The 26,462-nt window shown below is 42.9% G+C and overlaps 1 protein-coding gene and 2 long non-coding RNA genes across 4 annotated transcripts in view; all 3 read left to right on the top strand.

Moving 5' to 3' along the window:
• The first annotated feature begins 708 nt into the window (after nucleotides 1–708).
• On the top strand, nucleotides 709–1,553 carry LOC306919531. 2 transcript variants are annotated; one of them, XR_013789565.1, is made up of 5 exons: nucleotides 709–769; nucleotides 947–1,015; nucleotides 1,167–1,214; nucleotides 1,327–1,398; nucleotides 1,489–1,553. It is a non-coding gene; the product is annotated as an uncharacterized lncRNA (long non-coding RNA). The 2 variants fall into 2 exon arrangements; XR_013789566.1 differs by having other exon boundaries at nucleotides 1,327–1,530.
• A 9,831-nt stretch (nucleotides 1,554–11,384) lies between these two features.
• Nucleotides 11,385–17,628, top strand: LOC306919532. The gene is made up of 3 exons (XR_013789567.1): nucleotides 11,385–11,440; nucleotides 16,660–16,717; nucleotides 17,570–17,628. It is a non-coding gene; the product is annotated as an uncharacterized lncRNA (long non-coding RNA).
• Nucleotides 17,629–22,803: 5,175 nt separating this feature from the next.
• LOC306919562 (NACHT, LRR and PYD domains-containing protein 3-like) overlaps nucleotides 22,804–26,462 on the top strand; it is a gene marked incomplete at both ends in the record, with an annotated part of 37,062 nt that continues 33,403 nt past the window's right edge. The window contains 3 exons of the mRNA XM_079532324.1: nucleotides 22,804–22,916; nucleotides 24,016–24,129; nucleotides 25,355–25,468. Of these exons, the coding sequence (XP_079388450.1) occupies nucleotides 22,804–22,916; nucleotides 24,016–24,129; nucleotides 25,355–25,468 (341 nt within the window). The remainder of the gene's footprint in view (nucleotides 22,917–24,015; nucleotides 24,130–25,354; nucleotides 25,469–26,462) is intronic.

The following is a 26,462-nucleotide window of genomic DNA, read 5'->3' on the forward strand; positions in this document are numbered from 1 at the left end:
TCTCACCTATGCCATAAAGCAGAAAGAAGGACAGCCGGAACATCATACTGCCAATGTGGTTTTTCGAGACTTGCTTCGCGCTGTTCTTCCTGGCCCTACAATCCCCATTGAGGTAAGGCTGTTGCATTGCTACATGTCATTTCTACATATGTCATTTCTGAATAATACATAACTGCTGCTAACACTGATTAACACTTTCCAGAAATATCACTACCTTTCACATGATCTGTGGTGGACATGTCACATTGTGTGGTTGATTCATCCCTTATCTGTGTCTCCTTTTCTGCAGGCTCAACCATGACAATCTCTGGAACCAGAAACACAAACACCCCTTCCACATCACCCCACTCCTCCACGCCCTCCTCTGGATCAGCTGCCAAATACAATTGTTCCTTTGCTAAGTTGGCCTTTCCACGACAACTGCGTCTTCCCCAAACCATCCCCATCAACGTAAGGCTGTTGCATTCTTACAAGTCTCATTGTTGATTAGTCTACATAACTGATAATCAAACATAGACATAGCATTGTCATTCCATTCACAACATACCTGGTGGAGATGTCTCAATGTATACTTTATCCCTACCTTCTCTGTTTCCCCAATTCTGCAGCCTCTGCAATGTATAGGCTGCAAAACATCCATCGCCAACAGCTACACGCAAATGCATGCATCAAGCAGCTGAACTACTACATGGACCCTCCCACGCCACTCACACGCCAACAGCCCCAACACAACGCTTGGTTCCAGCAGCTGCAGCACAACATGTACCAGGTAAACTTGCTCAAAACTACACTTTGCACAGCACATTGCACAATGCAATACACTGCTGTTTCTTTCTCCACAGATACTGCAGTATCTTCATCACATAACCTACATTAATTGTGTACACTACACTCACACCCTGTGCTCTACATAACTCATACTATCTCTCTACACATCACTTCACAGCTCAACACCAGGGCAGCACTCCTCCACAAATGGCCAACACACCTTCATTGGACGTGGCTGAGGCCAGAGGTACTGACTTCTGTTATTCAGATAACCTTACTGCTTGGTACCGAGCATCCTGACACACTGTATAGAGACATCGATCTACATATCTCTGCATAACATGTCGATAACATTTTGTACCTCTGTGTCTACACACACTACTGACATCCATACCCAGGTCAGCGCAGGCGGGAGCAAACACGTGACAGAGTGAGACGGACCAGAGGTAAGGCCTCAGATATGTTGCCCTCTGCCTCAATGCATTACGCATATGTGTGTATGTTATACCTACATGTACTGAATATATAGTCACATACACTCCCGTCTTAATTTCTCAGCTCAGCATAACCTGGACAAACAGCAGCACATGATGGCTACAACACAGCCAATGGCCACAGCAGAAACCACAGGTAACCAACGCACTACACTCACATCTACACTTTCACCTCAATAACTCTAATACAACTATCACATTGTCCCACTACACATACACCCTGGAGAACTACCAAGACAGAATGCGGTTCAACGTGGAATACCTCAACACCCTCTGCCCCAATGGATTTCCCAGGCACCTCATCACCCTCAAGCATCCCCATTGAGGTAAGGCTGTTGCATTGCTACATGTCATTTCTACATATGTCATTTCTGAATAATACATAACTGCTGCTAACACGGATTAACACTTTCCAGAAATATCACTACCTTTCACATGATCTGTGGTGGACATGTCACATTGTGTGGTTGATTCATCCCTTATCTGTGTCTCCTTTTCTGCAGGCTCAACCATGACAATCTCTGGAACCAGAAACACAAACACCCCTTCCACATCACCCCACTCCTCCACGCCCTCCTCTGGATCAGCTGCCAAATACAATTGTTCCTTTGCTAAGTTGGCCTTTCCACGACAACTGCGTCTTCCCCAAACCATCCCATCAACGTAAGGCTGTTGCATTCTTACAAGTCTCATTGTTGATTAGTCTACATAACTGATAATCAAACATAGACATAGCATTGTCATTCCATTCACAACATACCTGGTGGAGATGTCTCAATGTATACTTTATCCCTACCTTCTCTGTTTCCCCAATTCTGCAGCCTCTGCAATGTATAGGCTGTTGCATTCTCACAAATCCCATTTCTGATTGAACTACATCACTGAAGATGATGATGATCCCATTCTGCAGGCTCTACTGGCCAAATCTGTGCAACCTCATGGCACTGCAGCTTCTTTTACTACACATTCACGGTTAACATTAACATTCTTTCCTAAAAAAACACTCAGACTCCATTAAAAATACACTGAGAACTACATTTTGAAATGTTGTGACTTTGTCTACCTTTGCTCTCACAATTTCCTTCCTCCGATTTGCGACGCGCAGGGAGCTAGGATGAGCGGGCCGAAGGCCCGCGAAATTCTAGTGATATACAATGAACTATTCCCTGCTAAAACAAATGTTTTAAAACACAGATGAAATGAAGCACAATCAGCTGTCAGTCAGCTGTTTATAGTAATCAGCCTATCTTCCTAATTAACATCTGATGAACACACACACACACACACACACACACACACACACACACACACACACACACACACACACACACACACACACACACACACACACACACACACACACACACACACACACACACACACACACACACACACACACACACACACACACACACACACACACACACACACACACACTGATTTCGTCGAATAAAACTGACGAAAAATGTTCCTCGACTACCCTTTTTCACTGACGAAAACTAAATGGAAACTAAATGAAAGCTAAGATGACTAAAAGTAAGACTACATATATTGACAATTTCGTCAACTAATAAAAAACTAGACTAAAATGTTTGCAAGGGACTAGTGGACAAAATATCCAGTATCAGTAAGACACAAGTCATTTTACACTTGGTTGCATGCTGAAAATAGCCGATCTACAAGCTAACTAAGTGACAGGAAAAGCACATGTTCATAGTAAATGCGAGCTGCAGTCACAATAATATCGATTTGCATCTTTGTGACAGGCCTAAACATTCTCCCCTTCCTCCACACACACACAAAGGAACCGTTTGGACGTGGGTTTTGACATCAGATCATTTTAGAAATATTCAAATCCCCTTACGCATAAGTCGTTCGTGAGAAAAAAACAATCTGTGATTGGGATCGGTCCCAAATAAACCTGATCAGAGCACTGGCATATGATTGCATTAAACTCACATTGCCACTCACTCACTCCAAAACATTTGTTTTGTTTCTGAACCCACCCCCATCTGACCTAGAAGAATGTAGGCTATGGGCTGCTATAGTATGACTTTTAGACTCAAATTAGTGATGCTTATTTTTATTTAGTTTTCTTTTACCCGAGCGTGTGTAGCACCTTGTCTTCCCATGTAGTAATGTCAACGTTGACACATCAACCTCCTCTTCCATGTTTTCCTCTTTAATGTGTGTAGGTTGTGGTTCCTCCTTGACCAGACTGGACCTCCTCTCCTCATGTTGTGAGGGTTGTGGTTCCTCCTTGACCAAACTGGACCTCCTCTCCTCATGTGAGGGTTGTGGTTCCTCCTTGACCAGACTGGACCTCCTCTCCTCATGTTGTGAGGGTTGTGGTTCCTCCTTGACCAGACTGGACCTCCTCTCCTCATGTTGTGAGGGTTGTGGTTCCTCCTTGACCAGACTGGACCTCCTCTCCTCATGTTCAGGGGAAACCTCTTTACACAGACACAAGGAGGAGAGAAGAGCTATAGCATATCTTAAATGACCAGTGTCCAGTCAACTAGGATAAGACTTCCGGGTTACTTCCGCGTTGGTGCTAGCTAGGATAAGGCCTTCAAAATAAGAGGTTGAGACCTCGTAATTATTGTGTTATAAGTCATATTTATTTGAAAAATGCATTTATGATGTCTTTAAATGGCATATACTAGAGTACTTATATCTGCCCTAAAAGTTGTATTTAAAATGGCTATAGTGTTAGTATCCCTTTAAATTGGACACATTTGTAGATCAGCTATTATTTGGTACATTTTAATTGAAATCCTGATTTTTTTTAATTGGAATGCTGAAAAGTAACATTTGTAATTTCAAATGCTTATTCAAATTATAGTTGTGGTATTTTGTATTAACATTCATAACGGTCAATAGCCTTAACAAATTATCTAATTGGATAAATGCTGTTCACTGGAGTGCATGTCCCTTGCAAACCCCACTCTCCGCTAAGCGGGAGAAGTGTAAAATCCCGTTAACAAAAACGAGCTTCCAAACTGCAACACTTGAAAAAGAATCACCTGCAGAGGATGTCTTGACAGAAAGTAGCTCATAACATGTCTACGGGGGATTTTTATGAAAAACAAGCTCGGCAGATTGAAAGAGGATAATTCAAGCTTGGACTACAGCTGCAATGTTTGTGAGTTTAACGTTGTTTAAGACAAGCAGATCACAAACCAAATTGGATGAGTGGGGAGTCAATGGAGGGTATTGCAACTCTAGATTCATCCCATTATAAAAAAAACTAGAGTTGCAAATTGCGGCTAGGTAAAAAAGTGCCATTTCCAGACCAGAGTGGACACTGGACAAAAAACGGGTCTTCATTTGTTAATGTCATTTGTCAAATGTCTAACATTATACAACACATAATTTGTGTTGTATATTTTCGTATGTATTGTTTTAATGTTGCAAATTAATCGTTTGTGTTTACTTCAGCGCATACTTTTATTTTGAAGAGCTCGGCCACCGAAGCCTTATCCTAGCTGACTGGACACAGCTTTCTCTTATTGTTGATTTGTCAGCTTAACAAACCTGGTCTGTATAATATGACTTGTGGCTGTAAAACGACGTCCAGAAGTTTGTCCTGTCTCTTCAGCAGAGTTTCTAGTGTCTCCATCTCGCTCTGGAAGAGGCTGAACATGAATCCTGCAGCAGTGCTGAGGCGCTCCAACACAAACACTCTGACAAGCTTCAGCTGCCCAGCATCACTCTGCTGTTTTTCCAAAACACACAATATCTCCTCTCCCACCGACGTCAGGTGTTCATTTATCGACAGCCTCAGCCTTAGAGAGTCCGTTTGACGCATTCTACCTCGTTTTTGAGACATTTTTCACCACGCTGATTTGTTCCTCGCCCCCATGAAAAACAACACGCATGCACAACAGCGTGGTTCACGCATGCGCAATAGCAGCAGCTTCTTCTTTGCTTTACGGCAGATGGCAACCATGGCAACCAGTTATTGGTGCATTACCGCCACCTTGTGACCCAAATCTGGGATCAACCTAAAATCTATCTTTACTATATCAAATCCCTCTTCCAACCAATACGTGGTTATGGCACTGCTCAAAAAATATGATAACTAGTCCTTACCCGTTCGAATATATGAACACCAAATTATGTACAGCGTGGGTACAGCCTAGGCTAGTGATGTAATAGATCCTATTATTGATGTATGTATTTTGAGGTGTAGGCCTGATTAATCAGTCTGGTGTCAGAGGCGCTTGCCCGGTGTTGGGTGAATTCACCCCTCAGCTAAACACCCGCGTGCCACTTGCCCGTGGGGTGCATACGTTGATTAGACATACCAACAGTCCTACAGTCATTACTCCGACAACACTGTCGCTCCCCGACATGCGCTACAGGTGAAAAGTAACCCGTGTTGCGGGTTAAATATCACCGTGCCGTCAGCGTGCGGTTAGGGTTAGGATAGGGTTTTGGTAGGGTCTCGGACTTGACTGCATAGGACTGTTGGTATAACCAAATTGGACAAATTGCCGTTTTTTTGTGCAAAACTAATGCATTCAAAATAGCCTAATGAAACTTTGACAATTTTGCCTTATATAGGATGTCAATGGTATGGTCACAAATAAACCCTATAAAACAAATTGCTCAATACCGACAGCTGGCCAGCAAGTGGATTCATGAATGTATGTAGACAATATTTTAGGCCAATAAAAAAAACTATATAATTTCCCACCCCACAACCCCGGCTGTCGGATTATTAGATGGTGTGTGTGTGTGTGTGTGTGTGTGTGTGTGTGTGTGTGTGTGTGTGTGTGTGTGTGTGTGTGTGTGTGTGTGTGTGTGTGTGTGTGTGTGTGTGCGTGTGCGTGTGTGTGTGTGCCTGCGTGCCTGCGTGTGCGCGCATGTGCACGTGCGTGTGCGTGTGTGCGGGCTCCAAATAGTACACCACTTGGCTCTAGATGTATAAGCACAGAAATAGAAGAGCAATGAATGGTAACTTTCCTCATGGACCATTTTCCTAATTAGATAAATGCAGTTTTTCCATTTCTAACAATAGGCCATTTACAATAGTTATAGTTCTGGGTGTGTTCTCATATAAATGGACCTGTTTTTGACTGGCCTGTCTCTATAAATGGACCTGTGTTTGACTGGCCTCAGTATAAATGGACCTGTGTTTGACTGGCCTCAGTATAAATGGACCTGTGTTTGACTGGCCTCAGTATAAATGGACCTGTGTTTGACTGACCTGTCTCAGTATATGGACCTGTGTTTGACTGACCTGTCTCAGTAAATATGGACCTGTGTTTGACTGGCCTCAGTATATATGGACCTGTGTTTGACTGGCCTGTCTCTATAAATGGACCTGTGTTTGACTGGCCTGTCTCTATAAATGGACCTGTGTTTGACTGGCCTGTCTCTATAAATGGACCTGTGTTTGACTGGCCTGTCTCTATAAATGGACCTGTGTTTGACTGGCCTGTCTCTATAAATGGACCTGTGTTTGACTGACCTGTCTCTATAAATGGACCTGTGTTTGACTGGCCTGTCTCTATAAATGGACATGTGTTTGACTGGCCTGTCTCTATAAATGGACCTGTGTTTGACTGACCTGTCTCTATAAATGGACCTGTGTTTGACTGGCCTCAGTATAAATGGACCTGTGTTTGACTGGCCTGTCTCTATAAATGGACCTGTGTTTGACTGGCCTGTCTCTATAAATGGACCTGTGTTTGACTGGCCTCAGTATAAATGGACCTGTGTTTGACTGGCCTGTCTCTATAAATGGACCTGTGTTTGACTGGCCTCAGTATAAATGGACCTGTGTTTGACTGGCCTGTCTCTATAAATGGACCTGTGTTTGACTGGCCTGTCTCTATAAATGGACCTGTGTTTGACTGGCCTCAGTATAAATGGACCTGTGTTTGACTGGCCTCAGTATAAATGGACCTGTGTTTGACTGGCCTGTCTCTATAAATGGACCTGTGTTTGACTGGCCTCAGTATAAATGGACCTGTGTTTGACTGGCCTGTCTCTATAAATGGACCTGTGTTTGACTGGCCTCAGTATATATGGACCTGTGTTTGACTGGCCTGTCTCTATAAATGGACCTGTGTTTGACTGGCCTCAGTATATATGGACCTGTGTTTGACTGGCCTGTCTCTATAAATGGACCTGTGTTTGACTGGCCTCAGTATATATGGACCTGTGTTTGACTGGCCTGTCTCTATAAATGGACCTGTGTTTGACTGGCCTCAGTATAAATGGACCTGTGTTTGACTGGCCTGTCTCTATAAATGGACCTGTGTTTGACTGGCCTCAGTATATATGGACCTGTGTTTGACTGGCCTGTCTCTATATATGGACCTGTGTTTGACTGGCCTCAGTATATACAGTATGGACCTGTGTTTGACTGGCCTGTCTCTATAAATGGACCTGTGTTTGACTGGCCTGTCTCTATATATGGACCTGTGTTTGACTGGCCTCAGTATATATGGACCTGTGTTTGACTGGCCTGTCTCTATATATGGACCTGTGTTTGACTGGCCTCAGTATATATGGACCTGTGTTTGACTGGCCTGTCTCTATATATGGACCTGTGTTTGACTGGCCTCAGTATATATGGACCTGTGTTTGACTGGCCTGTCTCTATAAATGGACCTGTGTTTGACTGGCCTGTCTCTATAAATGGACCTGTGTTTGACTGGCCTGTCTCTATAAATGGACCTGTGTTTGACTGGCCTGTCTCTATAAATGGACCTGTGTTTGACTGGCCTGTCTCTATAAATGGACCTGTGTTTGACTGACCTGTCTCTATAAATGGACCTGTGTTTGACTGGCCTGTCTCTATAAATGGACCTGTGTTTGACTGGCCTGTCTCTATAAATGGACCTGTGTTTGACTGGCCTGTCTCAGTATAAATGGACCTGTGTTTGACTGGCCTGTCTCTATATATGGACCTGTGTTTGACTGGCCTGTCTCTATATATGGACCTGTGTTTGACTGGCCTGTCTCAGTATATATGGACCTGTGTTTGACTGGCCTGTCTCTATATATGGACCTGTGTTTGACTGGCCCGTCTCAGTATATATGGACCTGTGTTTGACTGGCCGTCTCAGTATATATGGACCTGTGTTTGACTGGCCGTCTCAGTATATATGGACCTGTGTTTTCTTGTTTTTCTCATACCTGCCCTGATGAAGACTCTGTTGGAGTTGAAACATGTTGGCTTTTTTCAACTTTAACAACGTACCTTTATTTTATTTCCACCCTCTCATTTTTACAACATTTTGAGTGCTTTTTCTCCAGTATTCCAGTCCCACTGATCCTTGAAGCACCAGCTCTACTTTTAAACTGTGTTGCACCTCCATCACCTGGTTGATTCTCTCTGTTTAAACTGTGTTGCACCTCCATCACCTGGTTGATTCTCTCTATGTTTAAACGGTGTTGCACCTCCATCACCTGGTTGATTCTCTCTGTTTAAACTGTGTTGCACCTCCATCACCTGGTTGATTCTCTCTGTGTTTAAACTGTGTTGCACCTCCATCACCTGGTTGATTCTCTCTGTGTTTAAACTGTGTTGCACCTCCATCACCTGGTTGATTCTCTCTGTTTAAACTGTGTTGCACCTCCATCACCTGGTTGATTCTCTCTGTGTTTAAACTGTGTTGCACCTCCATCACCTGGTTGATTCTCTATGTGTTTAAACTGTGTTGCACCTCCATCACCTGGTTGATTCTCTCTGTTTAAACTGTGTTGCACCTCCATCACCTGGTTGATTCTCTCTCTATGTTTAAACTGTGTTGCACCTCCATCACCTGGTTGATTGTCTCCACCAGGCCGAAGGCATGGGGAGAGAGTATGTTTTGCACTCCGTCCGTGTGTGTGTGTGTGTGTGTGTGTGTGTGTGTGTGTGTGTGTGTGTGTGTGTGTGTGTGTGTGTGTGTGTGTGTCCTTCCTTCCGTCCTTCCGTCCGTCCGTTATCAGTTAATCTCCGGCACCGTTGGCCCGATCCATGCCAAACTTTGCACACACACTCCCTGGATGCCAAGGACAAACCTCTGCCCCAAATATTCCTCAACGGCCTGTTATAGCGCCACCATGAGGCCGATTTAGGCAAAACACATTTCTGTAGATAACTCGTACACATTGTATCCATACATCATACAATTCGGTATACACTATCTCCATAGTCATGTGATCAACACAGATCTGCACAATTTCCCATCTTCTATCCTGATTGGCTAAGATTGTCTTCCAAAGCTCACATGATTGGTCCGTTTCGAACACAATTCCACAAATCACAAACACAGTGTCCAATTTCCATGAAATTATACACGCACATTTCCACTAGGCCGAGGACGACATGCCACTATTTTTTTCAGCTTTTCTATTTTATTGGCTATAACAGGCCAATTCCTGTTTTTACCTATAACTGCATGGACAACTTATGTATGTGCACTCCATAGAGGCCATGGAAAAACATTTTCCCTGCATCCCTCCACATCTGCCGGTTATAGCGCCACCATGAGGCCGATTTCTGCAAAACACATTGTTTATGTTAGTCGCACAGATTTCATCCAAATCTCACGCAAATCGGTACACAAACTACACATGATCTCTGTAGTCATGTGATCAAGACGAGTCTGTTGGATTTCTCAGATTCTACACTGATTAGCTAAGATTGCCTTCCAAAGTTTTCAGGAGTAGCTCATGTCCTGCTCATCCATAATTCTATCCTCAGAGATGCTATGAGTGATCTGGCTCTGCATTTCCTCAACAAAATGAAGAAAATTGTTGCAAGAAACAAACAAACAAAAAAACATGTTTATATTACTCCTAAACATTTTGCCAAACATCACACACACTCCTATCCTCCTGGTGGAGACCTGTGCCCAGAAGGGCACTTTTTCTAGTTATTGTGGTATATTTTGGAACCACATTTCATTAATATCGCTTAATAATGTTAAACTATAGACAGACTAAATTCACATCTAAAATAGTAAGCCTGATAATACTATGGTCTCACCTACAGGACCAAAAGGCTAGACATTCAGTCACCATTCTTCACAGCTGGCACCTATGCTAAATAGCCAGGCCTACTCTGATCTAGGAGCATTCAGACCAGAGGTCTCCTGTTGTGCCTCCTAGCCCTGTCCTTCCTGGTGACCAATACCTTATTTAGACATGACCATTTTGGTATAGGGGGGTAGGGTAACCTGAGACCACCTTTGCATTTCCTATTGTTGTCTCTGTATCTGTATAAGGTCTACTGAAAATGCCTATCTGTGTGTTAGTGTGTGTCCTGCCGTCAGGCTGGGTGCATGCATGGCTCCGGCCATGCATCTGAGCTGTACTTTGTCTCTGCAATAAACCTGGACTTCGAAACCTTCATTCATCTGTCTGCCTCCGCGTTCATCCTGAGTACTTTTGCAAGTATTAGAAGTTTGTTCATGAGCTTTATAGAGAGAATAACACTCTCTCTTTGGAGTTAATTTACTTCATTATCTCTGTGTTTAAACTGTGTTGCACCTCCATCACCTGGTTGATTCTCTCTATCTTTAAACTGTGTTGCACCTCCATCACCTGGTTGATTCTCTCTGTTTAAACTGTGTTGCACCTCCATCACCTGGTTGATTCTCTCTTCGTCACTAGGCTATTTATAAATTGAACTCAGTGTGAGATTGAGGTTAATGAAGTGAATTAGTTTGTACATGTAGTTGTCCTTTCTTTGTGTTTCTATTTTGGTTGATGGTCGTTAGAAGGACGTTGGAGTAGGGCGTTCCACATTTTAGTGGCATAAAGGGCTTGTTTGTTCTGGGATTTGTTTGCGCAATTTGCTTGAAACCTTAATTCTACACACAAACTCTGGACCAACATCTATAAACCCAGTTTAAGAGAAGTTTGTAAGTGAAAAAGTAAGCTTTTGAGACAATGAGACAATGAATATTGCAGTTTTATGAAAATTCTCCTTCTGCCCTGGCCGAATACATTGTGCTGGCTGATACTACTGTATGCTTGCCAGTGGGTGGTGCTGTTTTGCAAGTTATTGGAAGTGGGTGCCTTGTTTTAGGACAGCTGTTTGACATTGTGTAATCAAGTCTCTGGATACTTAGATTGTAATTAGCAGCAGGGCAGAACATTAGGTTTTTACACTTAGTTCTGTGTGTGAAGTTCAGACAGATTTCCTTTGTTGTGACACAGCATTGTCTGTGAGTATCTTTTGCATCTTTATGATTATGTAGAGAAAAAAGAAAGAAAAAAAGATCATTTGTGCTATATTTGAATTCAACTGATGATGTTGTGTACGTTTGTATTTGTTTCAGTTTTACTCTGGGACTTCAGTAAAAGAGATTTAACATCTGCTACTTTTGTCCACTTAATGTCTAACTGTGTCTCAAAGCAGGAGTTATCTTTCTGTCTAACTGTGTCTCAAAAGAAGAGCTTTGCCGAGCAATGGAGGAAAAAAGAAAAGCAAGGTGTAAAACATTAAAATAATAGCAGTAATGCAGAAGAACATGCATATAGTTTTGCTATTCAGACGGCAAGCAAAGAGTAAAACACTCATTGCTTGAGTGATCACACCTGTGTGAAGTGAGGGGCGCTCTTATTATACATCATCATACATCATCTCATGAACTGCTGAATTCATGTGATTGGTTGGTTAAATTTACGTCATATTTGGCGGAAATTTGACCTAATTTCTACTTTCATTGTCAATGGCAAATATTGAGATGTGTGCGGACAAAAGCTGTATATAGGAGGGGCTAGTCTCTGTGACACATCTAGGGGCCACAATCTTCATTCAAATATTTTCCTAGAAGCTTTGTCATTGGTCAAAAAAGAAATGCAGAAATGACTAACCAATCAGGAAGTAGACAGGCAAATCGACCAATGACTTCTAGGAACATCTTTGAATGCAGATTGCGGCCCCTAGATGTGTCACAGAGACTACATTTGTTTTGGGAGCGTTTTACCCATTCCTGGCTGTCTGAATACAAAAAGAAATGACATAAAACTTTTGAGAAATACTGAAAAAATATTGTTTATCGCAGCTTTAACATATTGAGGTTAAGGTTAGGTTCATTCAAACTCTAGACGGGCCTAAAGTTATTAGTGCAGCCGCGCCCGGCAGCCTGGTGAGAACTAGAGTTCTCAACAGGCCCTACCTGGGCCCTTAATCTGACCTCATCAAACCCTGTACACTCAAGACACGCTCCATATATGGCCAGACCTCATCAAACCCTGTACTCTCAAGACACGCTCCATATATGGCCAGACCTCATCAAACCCTGTACTCTCAAGACACGCTCCATATATGGCCAGACCTCATCAAACCCTGTACATTCAAGACACGCTCCATATATGGTCAGACCTCATCAAACCCTGTACACTCAAGACACGCTCCATATATGGCCAGACCTCATCAAACCCTGTACACTCAAGACACGCTCCATATATGGTCAGACCTCATCAAACCCTGTAAACTCAAGACACGCTCCATATATGGCCAGACCTCATCAAACCCTGTACACGCAAGACACGCTCCATATATGGCCAGACCACATCAAACCCTGTACACTCAAGACACGCTCCATATATGGTCAGACCTCATCAAACCCTGTACACTCAAGACACGCTCCATATATGGCCAGACCTCATCACCCTGTACACTCAAGACACGCTCCATATATGGTCAGATCTCATCAAACCCTGTACACTCAAGACACTCTCCATATATGGCCAGACCTCATCAAACCCTGTACACTCAAGACACGCTCCATATATGGTCAGACCTCATCAAACCCTGTACACTCAAGACACGCTCCATATATGGCCAGACCTCATCAAACCCTGTACACGCAAGACACGCTCCATATATGGCCAGACCGCATCAAACCCTGTACACTCAAGACACGCTCCATATATGGTCAGACCTCATCAAACCCTGTACACTCAAGACACGCTCCATATATGGTCAGACCTCATCAAACCCTGTACACTCAAGACACGCTCCATATATGGCCAGACCTCATCAAACCCTGTACACGCAAGACACGCTCCATATATGGCCAGACCTCATCAAACCCTGTACACTCAAGACACGCTCCATATATGGCCAGACCTCATCAAACCCTGTACACTCAAGACACGCTCCATATATGGTCAGACCTCATCAAACCCTGTACACTCAAGACACGCTCCATATATGGCCAGACCTCATCAAACCCTGTACACTCAAGACACTGCCCCCGCTGCCATGCTTAGATCTCATATATGGAGCTGACCTGTTCTGACATTCCATGTTGATCTGACCTAATCAAACCCTGTACACTCAAGACACGCTCCATATATGGCTAGTACAGAATTATTTCCATATGTTGATCTGACCCCCCATACCAAAGCACTCAGTGTCGTGATCTTCATATATGGAGATGGCCATATATGGTGGTGTGGGATGTCACGAGGCGTGACCACAAATGGAGGTGGGATGTCACAAGGCGTGACCATATATGGATGCATGATGTCACGAGGTGTGACCATATATGGAGGTGGGATGTCACGAGACGTGACCATATATGGTGGCGTGACACACTGACGGGAAATGCGCGTTTCATAGTTAACTATAGCTATCCTGCCAGCCCATAGAGCCACATTGTGAACCCGGACATGTTGAGCACCCAGGTGAGCAGTATGGGTTAGCACCCCAGCCTGTGTCCTAGTTTAGTTTAGTTTAGTTTATTTCGAACCTTTCACATGTATAACAATACATAATACATGATACACTTAAGTGGCCCGAAAAGGTGTAGGCTGAAGCTAAAAGCTTATAATTGCCTACCCTATTGGTTTACAGAACCAAATAAAAATAAATAATAATAATAAAGCTGACAAAACTGTCAGACAGTAAACTAAGAAAATAACATAATGATAATGATGATAATAATAATAATAATAATAATAATAATAATAATAATGAAATAAGTAAAAAAGAAGAGTAACAGAAAACTCAAACCACATACATTATTATCCTCCGTGAGGAGGTTAGCAGTATGGGTTAGCACCCCAGCCCTCCTGGGTGAGCAGGATGGGTTAGCGCTAGCCTGGCTAATAAACCAGACTAATATCACACAACACGGTCGCGGTATATTAGTCTGGGCTGGCTCCACTTGGATTTCATTTCCCGGGGGCGGGTTCAAACATTTTCTCTTTGACGCAATTGGTCAGAGCTACTGTCAGTCAAAGGTCTCAAGCATTGAACGTCACTGTACCAAAGCCCGCCCATATTGCATACCGTGTCCCGATTGGCCCGACCTGTTCTCGGTTGTAGGAAAGAGGCGTGCTACTGAGCCTCGCCAGACCCTAATCCGCTGGCAGGCAAAAGAAATTTGCCAACGGCTGATTCGGTCTGGTTTATTAACCAGGCTAGGTTAGCGCCCCAGCCTGTGTCCTCCGTGAGGAGGTGAGCAGTATGGGTTAGCGCCCCAGCCTGTGTCCTCCGTGAGGAGGTGAGCAGTATGGGTTAGCGCCCCAGCCTGTGTCCTCCGTGAGGAGGTGAGCAGTATGGGTTAGCGCCCCCAGCCTGTGTCCTCCGTGAGGAGGTGAGCAGTATGGGTTAGCGCCCCAGCCTGTGTCCTCCGTGAGGAGGTGAGCAGTATGGGTTAGCGCCCCAGCCTGTGTCCTCTGTGAGTAGGAAGCCCAACAAACCCTTGGACCCCTTTTCCACCGGTTGGTTCCCAATGGGAACCGGTTCAGTTCTTTTTGGTTTTTAGTCCATGAGCCAGAGCGCCGAAATTGGTGGGAAAACTATACCCTATATTAAATTGTTTATAGGATCAATACAAGTAAATTAATACATGATAACCCTTCCACAGTAGTAGCTTTTTCATATTTTCGATTATTTTGCATATTTTCCTACATAATGCCTCATTTGCATATTTAAAAATGTAAAATTTGTAATACAATAAATCATTGTCTTCGTGTAAGTACTCAATTGGGGAAGTTTAATGGTGATAACAATCTAATATAGGTATGGTTTTGCCCACTCAATTCATAATTAACGTTTCAATTTTGGAGCTCTGGCTCATGGACTAAAAACCAAAAAGAACTGAACCGGTTCCCATTGGGAACCAACCGGTGGAAAAGGGGCCTTGGTGAGGCCTTTAGGAGGGCCATTCAAACCCATGGTGAGACAGGCCTTTAGGAGGGCCATTATAATATTAATCCACCACTCCTGAATGAAGTGTCTGGTGCTGGGAGTCTGGTGCAAGGCACAGGTCCTGGGCCTGGTGAGAGCAGGAGAGGACCTGGTGAGACGTAGGAGGGGCCCGGACAGGAGTCAACCCAGAGAGCCTAGTCCTTCCACGCGCCAGAATCTGGTTCTCCCAGTCCCGGCAGAGTAGTTCCAGAGCAACGGATTGTGTGGCCTTGCTCATTCCCTGATGGACTGATCGAGGGTAGCTACTGGGACGTAAGTCGGGATTTGATCAACCCCGGCTGGGTCGCCTGAGTGAGGGGTATGATGTTGGTAGACCCGAAACCCTGATGTCCTCAGGATACATTGATTGATTGATTGAATAATTTATTAACAGTTTGCAGAATTACAGTACATTTCAAGCACAAACTCAATACAAAGGCTGTTAACTGTGAGTGGACGACCCAATTAAGCATTACACTTGTTTCCAATAGGGTCCACCATGTTCAAATCATCAAAACATTTAGAGACGTACAAATAGACACTTCTATAGACAGAACAGGAATTCATCATAAAGGAGGTAAAAAGGGAAAAGAAACATATACAGTGAGGGGAAAAAAAGGGGTGGGCGGTGGGGGGGGATTCACGTTCAGCTCCGTTAATTTGTTTGTTTTCCTTGGAGGAGCTGCGTATCACTGAGGATACGTCCCTGGTGCATTTTTAGCACCCTAAAGTTTTACATGCCCAATGTGCTGACCTCATCACGTGTGTAGAAGAGCTCAGTGAACTTGTACCTTGTACTCAACAATCTGTATCAGTCACACCATCATAAAGCTGTAATGACTCCACTTACATTACACTGTACCTCTCTGTCTCTCTCCCCTCTCTCTCTCTCCCCTCTCCACCCCCCTCTCTCTGTCTCTCTCTGTCTCTCTCTCTCCCCTCTCCACCCCCCCCCTCTCTCTCTCTCTCTGTGTCTCTCTCCCCTCTCTCTCTGTCTCTCTCTCTCCCCTCTCCACCCCCCCCTCTCTCTCTCTCTCTCTCTCTCTCCCCTCTCTCTCTCTCTCTCTCTCTCTCCCCTCTCCACCCCCGCCCCTCTCTCTCTCTCTCTCTCTCTCTCTCTCTCTCTCTCTCTCTCTCTGTCTCTCTCCCCTCTCTCTGTCTCTCTCTCTCCCCTCTAACCCCCCCCCCTTTCTCTCTCTCTCTCTGTGTCTCTGTCTCTCTATGTCACTCTCTCAGGTCATATCTTCCACACATCATCAGAGAAGCAAACCTTCAGCATCGACAACATGAACAGGTTTATTACCATTATTATATCTATTACTGAAATAATAATTTAAATGACAATACTCAATTGTTTTATTTCCATCATTCTATCTATTACTTCGTCAATGTATTGAGTAATGGATCAACTCCTCATGTGACCACCGCGCTCTGACTGAAGTTACCGTTCAAATCATATCATAAATAACGGTAAAGGGTCGACTCACAAAGACAACAATTCAGTATTTTATTCTTGCATTTTTGGATAAGAGACAAGCGTTGCGTCTATCCAGCCTTCATCAGTTTGATGAAGGCTGACTATTGAGTAATCGAGCAGCAATTACTTTTAATACTTTGTTTTAATCAACGAATGGATTCATCACGTCAGTGTTATTTTATAACTCATGGCACATCAGGGTTGTGAAATAATAGTGAAAATAGCCGAACTACAAGCTGAAAATAGTTATTGATTATTAATGTATTTTTATTTATTAAATGATTGATTATTATTATTGGTATTTGTATCAGCATTGTGTTCTAGAGAATTTGACTGCAGGTGGAACGACCTGCAGTCCAGACTGAAAATGGCCTCGAACATTTCCTTAAAGAGTATCACTTTGGATATTTATTTGCGTTATATTTTATAGGTACTTTATGGGGTATCATGGATGTATAGATGTTGTGTAACGTGTCATGTACGATGAATGTCATGTAGCTTTGAAGTGTGATTTTATTTCTGCCTCTTGGTCAGTTCACACTTGAAAAAGAGACTTGTGTCTCAATGTGTTTTTACTGGTTAAATAAAATAAAATGTTGGCCATGTGTGATCTACAGTCTATTGTTACAATTACAACTAATATGTTGTTGTTTTGTTGTTGTTTATCAGACGCTGTCGTCCTCAGTGAAGGAAGAAAGAAACATGGATCCTGGTCAACCAACTACAGGGTCCGTGTTACATTTATTTACTCTTTCAAATGTATATGTAAATGTTCTATATTCACTACTATCAACTATTTACAAACATATTTACTCCCTGGACCAAACAGGACAGCCCAAGTCCTCTCTCTAAATATTATGATTCACATGCATGGGTCGCGATACATGGCCAAAGCATTTCCGGGAGGGGGGGGGGGGGGGGGGGGTGTCCCCAGGGGGGTCCCCAGGAGGGTCCCCAGGGGGGTCCCCAGGAGGTCCCCAGGGGGTCCCCAGGAGGGTCCCCAGCAAAAAAGGTTGAGAACCCCTGATCTATCTAACAGACTCTCATATCTATAACTATAAACAACATTTAAGCTGTAATATCACGTATCAAAGTACATAAACACTGTATCTAAAAGTTCAACTATATAGACTTGTCCAGGGACCACCTGACATTCCTGTAATGGTCCAGGGACCACCTGACATTCCTTTAATGGTCCAGGGACCACCTGACATTTCCTTTAATGGTCCAGGGACCACCTGGCATACCTGTAATGGTCCAGGGACCACCTGACATTCCTTTAATGGTCCAGGGACCACCTGACATTTCCTTTAATGGTCCAGGGACCACCTGGCATACCTGTAATGGTCCAGGGACCACCTGACATTTCCTTTAATGGTCCAGGGACCACCTGGCATACCTGTAATGGTCCAGGGACCACCTGACATTCCTTTAATGGTCCAGGGACCACCTGACATTTCCTTTAATGGTCCAGGGACCACCTGGCATACCTGTAATGGTCCAGGGACCACCTGTTGAAAACCCATGTTCTATCGTACAGTATGTCGTATAATGCTGACTGACATGTTTAAACAACTCATAGAATCACAACGTTTTAATTACTCACATTTTAAGGAGCAGGTGGTTCTTATCAGCAAACACCAGACACCTCGTCTGACATCTAAGTCAGCAAAACGAGGAACATGTAGTTTAAACACTTCAACCCTATTTTATACTTTGTTTATTTGAAAATAGCCGATCTACAAGCTCACGACGATCAAATCTTCTCTTTTGGGGGTCCTCAGGGGGTCCTCGGAACAACATCTTGTCAGATGATGGTCTAACTCTACTTAATTTAATAACATACATACTCTGTCCTGATTTTGTGTGTGTGTGTGTGTGTGTGTGTGTGTGTGTGTGTGTGTGTGTGTGTGTGTGTGTGTGTGTGTGTGTGTGTGTGTGTGTGTGTGTGTGTACATCTGTGTATTTTATGTAATTTTTTATTTCTGCCTCTTGGTCAGTTCACACTTGAAAAAGAGACTTGTGTCTCAATGTGTTTTTACTGGTTAAATTAAATAAAATGTTGGCCATGTGTGATCTACAGTCTATTGTTACAATTACAACTAATATGTTGTTGTTTTGTTGTTGTTTATCAGACGCTGTCGTCCTCAGTGAAGGAAGAAAGAAACATGGATCCTGGTCAACCAACTACAGGGTCAGTGTTACATTTATTTACTCTTTCAAATGTATATGTAAATGTTCTATATTCACTACTATCAACTATTTACAAACATATTTACTCCCTGGACCAAACAGGACAGCCCAAGTCCTCTCTCTAAATATTATGATTCACATGCGTGGGTCGCGATACATGGCCAAAGCATTTCCGGGGGGGGGGGGGGTCCCCAGGGGGGTCGCCAGGAGGTCCCCAGGGACCACCTGTAATGGTCCAGGGACCACCTGTAATGGTCCAGGGACCACCTGACATACCTGTAATGGTCCAGGGACCAGCTGCCATTCCTTTAATGGTCCAGGGACCACCTGACATTTCCTTTAATGGTCGAGGGACCACCTGGCATAACTGTAATGGTCCAGGGACCACCTGTTGAAAACCCATGTCCCATTGTACAGTATGTCGTATAATGCTGACTGACATGTGTAAACAACTCATAGAATCATAACGTTTTAATTACTCACATTTTAAGGAGCAGGTGGTTCTTATCAGCAGACACCAGAAACCTGTCTGACATCTAAGTCAGCAAAACGAGGAACAGTTTAAACACTTCAACCCTATTTTATACTTTGTTTATTTGAAAATAGCCGATCTACAAGCTCACGACTTGTCACCATAGCAGGGCATTGTGTATGAAATCAAATCTTCTCTTTTGGGGGTCCTCGGGGGGTCCTCGGCACAACCACTTGTCAGACGAGGGTCCAACTCCACTTAATTTAAGTGGACAATAAATGTAATGGACAATAAAGTTTTCTTTATCTTTAACTTTGATAGTGATCAACATTTTTTAAATGGCTCATAGAAAAGCACGTGATTCTTATCAGCAGACACTGTGTAATCAAAGTAATTGGTTCTCAAAGTGTGGTCCGAGGTTCCAGGTGGTCTCCACCAAAAGGAGGAACAGATTAACTAGTTCAACCTTATTTTATACTTTGGATATCAGGGCCGGTTCGGGGGGCCCTGATATAAGCCAAAACGAATTTATGATGGAATACTGTAATCAAGTCATTGTTAATTGTATTAACTGTCCTACGCCCAACTGTGAATATCAGGTCAAAGGACAGCAGTGAAGCAAGACTTTTATTGCAGTCGATTGATTAAAGTTAGACGATTATCTGTGTTGTTGTCTGACAGATACAGATTAATATATAGATTATCTGTTATGGAACTGTGTTGCTGTCACACAGATTACTATATAGGCCTACTGCACAAACAATATCAAATCATATCAAAAGGACAAAGTACACTGTAATTTAATCATCTGTCAGAAAGCAACACAGTTCCCTAAAAGATGCCATGTTGCCAACTTCATTCCATTGACTGCAGTTAAAGTACTTTGACCGTGGGGCGTCCGCTGGCCTAGCGGTCCAGGCACATCATGCCACATATAGGCTCTGGCCTGACAGCGCGTTGCGTGTTCGAGTCCCGTTCATGACGACCTTTGCCGCATGTCTCTCCCCTTCTCTCTCTCTCTCTCTCTCTCTCTCTCTGTTTTCACTTGCAACTATCAATGAAGGCGGGAAAAGCCAAAAACAACAAATCTTTAAAAAAAGAAAAGTACTTTGACCGCTGACCGCTTTATTGATGTTGGACAGCCAATAAAATTAACAATTACTTGATTACAGTATTCCATAATGAGTTAGTTTTGGCCTTGCATGTTAGCACCTCACTGAGGCACTGGACAGACTGTCAATTCATACACACTACCTTCTTTATTTTATTTTATTTTTATTTTTATCCATTCATTAATTTATTATGATTTCTTATTTTTAATCAATGCTAAATATCTCTGTATTTTAATATTCAGGTAATCATTGCCTTAGTGTTTATTAGCAGGAGTCTAGAGGGGACAGGGAGTGTTTATTTCAGGGGTCAAGAGGAGACAGGGTGTGTTTATTTCAGGGGTCTAGAGGAGACAGGGTGTGTTTATTTCAGGGGTCTAGAGGGGACAGGGAGTGTTTATTTCAGGGGTCTAGAGGGGACAGGGTGTGTTTATTTCAGGGGTCTAGAGGAGACAGGGTGTGTTTATTTCAGTAGCAGGAGTCTAGAGGGGACAGTGTGTGTTTATTTCAGGGGTCTAGAGGAGACAGGGTGTGTTTATTTCAGGGGTCTAGAGGAGACAGGGTGTGTTTATTTCAGGGGTCTAGAGGAGACAGGGTGTGTTTATTTCAGGAGTCTAGAGGGGACAGGGTGTGTTTATTTCAGGGGTCTAGAGGGGACAGGGTGTGTTTATTTCAGGGGTCTAGAGGGGACAGGGTGTGTTTATTTCAGGGGTCTAGAGGAGACAGGGTGTGTTTATTTCAGGGGTCTAGAGGAGACAGGGTGTGTTTATTTCAGGGGTCTAGAGGAGACAGGGTGTGTTTATTTCAGGGGTCTAGAGGAGACAGGGTGTGTTTATTTCAGGGGTCTAGAGGAGACAGGGTGTGTTTATTTCAGGAGTCTAGAGGGGACAGGGTGTGTTTATTTCAGGGGTCTAGAGGAGACAGGGTGTGTTTATTTCAGGGGTCTAGAGGAGACAGGGTGTGTTTATTTCAGGGGTCTAGATGAGACAGGGTGTGTTTATTTCAGGGGTCTAGAGGAGACACGGTGTGTTTATTTCAGGGGTCTAGAGGAGACAGGGTGTGTTTATTTCAGGGGTCTAGAGGAGACAGGGTGTGTTTATTTCAGGGGTCTAGAGGAGACAGGGTGTGTTTATTTCAGGGGTCTAGAGGAGACAGGGTGTGTTTATTTCAGGGGTCTAGATGGGGCAGGGTGTGTTTATTTCAGTAGCAGGAGTCTAGAGGGGACAGGGGTGTGTTTATTTCAGTAGCAGGGGTCTCCCAGTCTCTCCAACATATTCTAAAATAGCCGATCTACAAGCTCACAATGTGCCACATCGCAGCACATTGTAAGCTTGTAATGATACAGACTTTCAGTGTCAAAAAGTCTTCACATATTGTGATATATTTGCAATAATCAGATGAGGGTCTGCATCCTAATACATTTGAATTTGGGGTGTTTGACATACAGATTGTTGTGTTGTGTTGTGTTGTGTTGTGTTGTGTTGTGTTGTGAACGCCACTTAATTTGAATTATGTATGTTGTTAAATTAAGTGATTTAATATATGATTTAGACGTGTATCAGCTAGTGTGAGTAGTTGATGTATAAATGTAATGTTTATGATGGTTGTCACGGTGATGTATAAAATTAATGTAATGTTTATGATGGTTGTCATGGTTTAAAACTTTCAGGGTTGATCATCAGAGAGCAGAGTCTCCTGTACCCAGCTGTGTCTCAGTGAAGAGTGACCAGTCCAAAAGGCGAAAGCCACAAAAAAAAAGAAGAAAAAAAGGAAAGAAGAGTGACCAGTCCAATGATGGACAAATTGACTTCAAAGATGGACACCAGTCTACTGATCAGAGGTCAGTGTGAGAAAACAACACATGATATAGTTTTATTAGACTCTACTGATCAGAGGTCAGAATGTCTCTCCTACATTTAGTGCAGCATCTTAAATTAAACTGTTGTTTCTGAATCAGGGCTTGAAGAGTGAAGACACATTTAGAACAAATTAATTCATGTTCAATTCAGAATTAAGTCTCATTATAGTTAGTTTTGTTATCTTTTAAATATTGTTTTTCACACATCTATAACTGTACCTACACGCTTAAAATCATAAAGTTTAACATCTTACTCACATTATATGTAGAGATGTCCCGATACCGATACCAGTATCGACAATGTGTCCAATATGCCTTATTGGGTCGTATCGGAATCGGTGAGAGCGCCAGCAAAGACACAGATCTGAGTCTGAGGACGCAACCGTCTTTAGTTGGCTATAAACACAAGACATCAGTGCTCCATCTCCCTCACTCTCCCTCACTCACTCTCACTCACTCACACACACACACACACACACACACACACACACACACACACACACGCACGCGCACACGCACACGCACACACTTAACATCTTTATTTGCATTCACATTTAACAAGAAATTCTTGAACACAAACAATAATGCATGTGCAAACTTGGAAAACTCTCCAACAAGTGCTTCAGGATACAGATCACGGGTACAGGAAGAATCACCTTCTCAATATATGGTCGACTGACAATTATCACAAACACTGAACAGAATTTTGCCGATGCCTGATCATCTCTCGACTTATTGGGCATTCCTGCAATTTGCAGGCCCCTCACGACTGATTTATGGACATTACCGAGGCTTCCAAATATGAACACAAGTAGTTTACATTTGTAGCCAAGCTGTATAATAGCATCCTTAAGACGCTGGTACACACACACAACAGCCGTGGTGGCTTAAAAAGCTCATTCAAGCATTATTTTTCAGTAGAAAAAACTTGCGACAATTTAACTCTATTACGGGCAGGCGTGAGATGAAGTGAAGTGAGCAGTGCGTTGCAGTCGAGCATAGTTGTGGACTTGAGCACAGGATTGTAATTATGTGTGTGTGTGTGTGTGTGTGTGTGTGTGTGTGTGTGTGTGTGTGTGTGTGTGTGTGTGTGTGTGTGTGTGTGTGTGTGTGTGTGTGTGTGTGTGCTAAAACATAGGACATTTCCCAGCAACCCCCCTCCTCCTCCTCCTCCAACAATACAGATAGATTTACAACCAGTAAAACCACATTGACCACTTTGACCTGAAATTTAAGCACCCTGATGTTAGACTTTGATACGGAACATGTTTAAACAGCTCATAGAATCATAACGTTTAATATCTAACTCACATTGTAAGAAGCACTTCCTTATTTACAACAGACAGTACATATACATAATGATGTCATTTCTCTGGTGAAATGTGGATAATTGGTTGTCATGGTGATGTATAAATGTAATGTTTATGATGGTTGTCATGGTGATGTATAAATGTAATGTTTATGATGGTTGTCATGGTTTCAGTGTTGATCATCAGAGAGCAGAGTCTCCTGTACCCAGCTGTGTCTCCATGAAGAGTGACCGGTCCAAGGGTGATTGGATTGACTTCAAAGATGGACACCACTCTACTGATCAGAGGTCAGAATGTAAACATGCACATTTTGTGTATTTACAGACAGATTTACCAGCAGTAAAACCACCTGACCTCTACTGTCTCTGTTGTCATGTTGCATTGACTTGAAACCAAGCTGATGTTGTTAGACTTTGATACTGAACATGATTAAACAGCTCATAATAAAGTTTAATATCTAACTCACATTGTAAGAAGCACTTTCCAGGCACGTTCACACATAGACATCAAATAACAGGCCAAATCATGTTTTACCTACAGTATATAGACTGTCCCCCCCCGCCAATGTGTTTGTACAGGTGTCTACTAACATATCCCACATTGGTTTATATTCAACCACCCTAGGGGAATTGTTGACAGCTGCTGAAAGTTGGGGTACCATCAACAACCATTATAAGGCAAAATGTTCTAAATGTCATTATACTTTAAGTAGCATGTGATGTGACATGTCAAACTAGGGGGTTTTCATGATTCTGAACACATTCTAAGCATTAGTTTTGCACAAAAAAACACTCCTTGGGCTAAAAACGGCCATAGCCAAGTGGCTATGGCCAAATTTAGGCCATAGCCCAAGGGGTGTTTTTGTGCAAAACTAATGCTTGGAATGGGTTCAGAACCATAAAAACCCCTTAGTTTGACCCCTAGTTTGGCCATAACCCCAACTTTCAGCAGCTGTCAACAATTCCCCTAGGGTGGCTGAATAGAAACCAATGTGGGATATGTTAGTATTAGTAGACACCTTTACAAACAGGAATCTGCAATCTGCAGGCCCCTCACGACTGATATATGGACATTACAGAGTCTTCCAAATATTAACACAAGTAGTTTACATTTGTAGCCAAGCTGTATAATAGCATCCTTAAGACGCTGGTAGTTAAGCACCTTGGTAAGGAATGCCTCTTCCAGACTGTGGTCAAATGTACATGCCACTTCCAAAATGGTAAAATGGTCACTTCTCTACTGTCCTCATCAACAACAACAATATCTGGTGTATTAGCTGTGACATCTGAAAAGGGGTGTTTCACATACAGATTGTTGTGTTGTGTTGTGTTGTGTTGTGTTGTGTTGTGTTGTGAACGCCACTTCATTTTAATTATGTATGTTATTAAATTAAGTGATTTAATATATGATTTAGACAGCTAGTGTGAGTAGTTGATGTATAAATGTAATGTTTCTGATGGTTGTCATGGTGATGTATAAATGTAATGTTTATTATGGTTGTCTTGGTTTCAGGGTTGATCATCAGAGAGCAGAGTCTCCTGTACCCAGCTGTGTCTCCATGAAGAGTGACCGGTCCAAGGGTGATTGGATAAACTTCACAGATGGACACCACTCTACTGATCAGAGGTCAGAATGTAAACATGCACATTTTGTGTATTTACAGACAGATTTACCAGCAGTAAAACCACCTGACCTCTACTGTCTCTGTTGTCATGTTGCATTGACTTGAAACCAAGCTGATGTTGTTAGACTTTGATACTGAACATGATTAAACAGCTCATAATAAAGTTTAATATCTAACTCACATTGTAAGAAGCACTTTCCAGGCACGTTCACACATAGACATCAAATAACAGGCCAAATCATGTTTTACCTACAGTATATAGACTGTCCCCCCCCCCCCCCCCCCCCCGCCAATGTGTTTGTACAGGTGTCTACTAACATATCCCACATTGGTTTATATTCAACCACCCTAGGGGAATTGTTGACAGCTGCTGAAAGTTGGGGTACCATCAACAACCATTATAAGGCAAAATGTTCTAAATGTCATTATACTTTAAGTAGCATGTGATGTGACATGTCAAACTAGGGGGTTTTCATGATTCTGAACACATTCTAAGCATTAGTTTTGCACAAAAAAACACTCCTTGGGCTAAAAACGGCCATAGCCAAGTGGCTATGGCCAAATTTAGGCCATAGCCCAAGGGGTGTTTTTGTGCAAAAATAATGCTTGGAATGGGTTCAGAACCATAAAAACCCCTTAGTTTGACCCCTAGTTTGGCCATAACCCCAACTTTCAGCAGCTGTCAACAATTCCCCTAGGGTGGCTGAATAGAAACCAATGTGGGATATGTTAGTAGACACCTTTACAAACAGGAATCTGCAATCTGCAGGCCCCTCACGACTGATATATGGACATTACAGAGTCTTCCAAATATTAACACAAGTAGTTTACATTTGTAGCCAAGCTGTATAATAGCATCCTTAAGACGCTGGTAGTTAAGCACCTTGGTAAGGAATGCCTGTTCCAGACTGTGGTCAAATGTACATGCCACTTCCAAAATGGTAAAATGGTCACTTCTCTACTGTCCTCATCAACAACAACAATATCTGGTGTATT

The sequence above is a fragment of the Electrona antarctica genome, assembly GCF_951216825.1.
Source record: "Electrona antarctica genome assembly, contig: scaffold_26, whole genome shotgun sequence".
Classification (NCBI taxonomy): domain Eukaryota; kingdom Metazoa; phylum Chordata; class Actinopteri; order Myctophiformes; family Myctophidae; genus Electrona; species Electrona antarctica.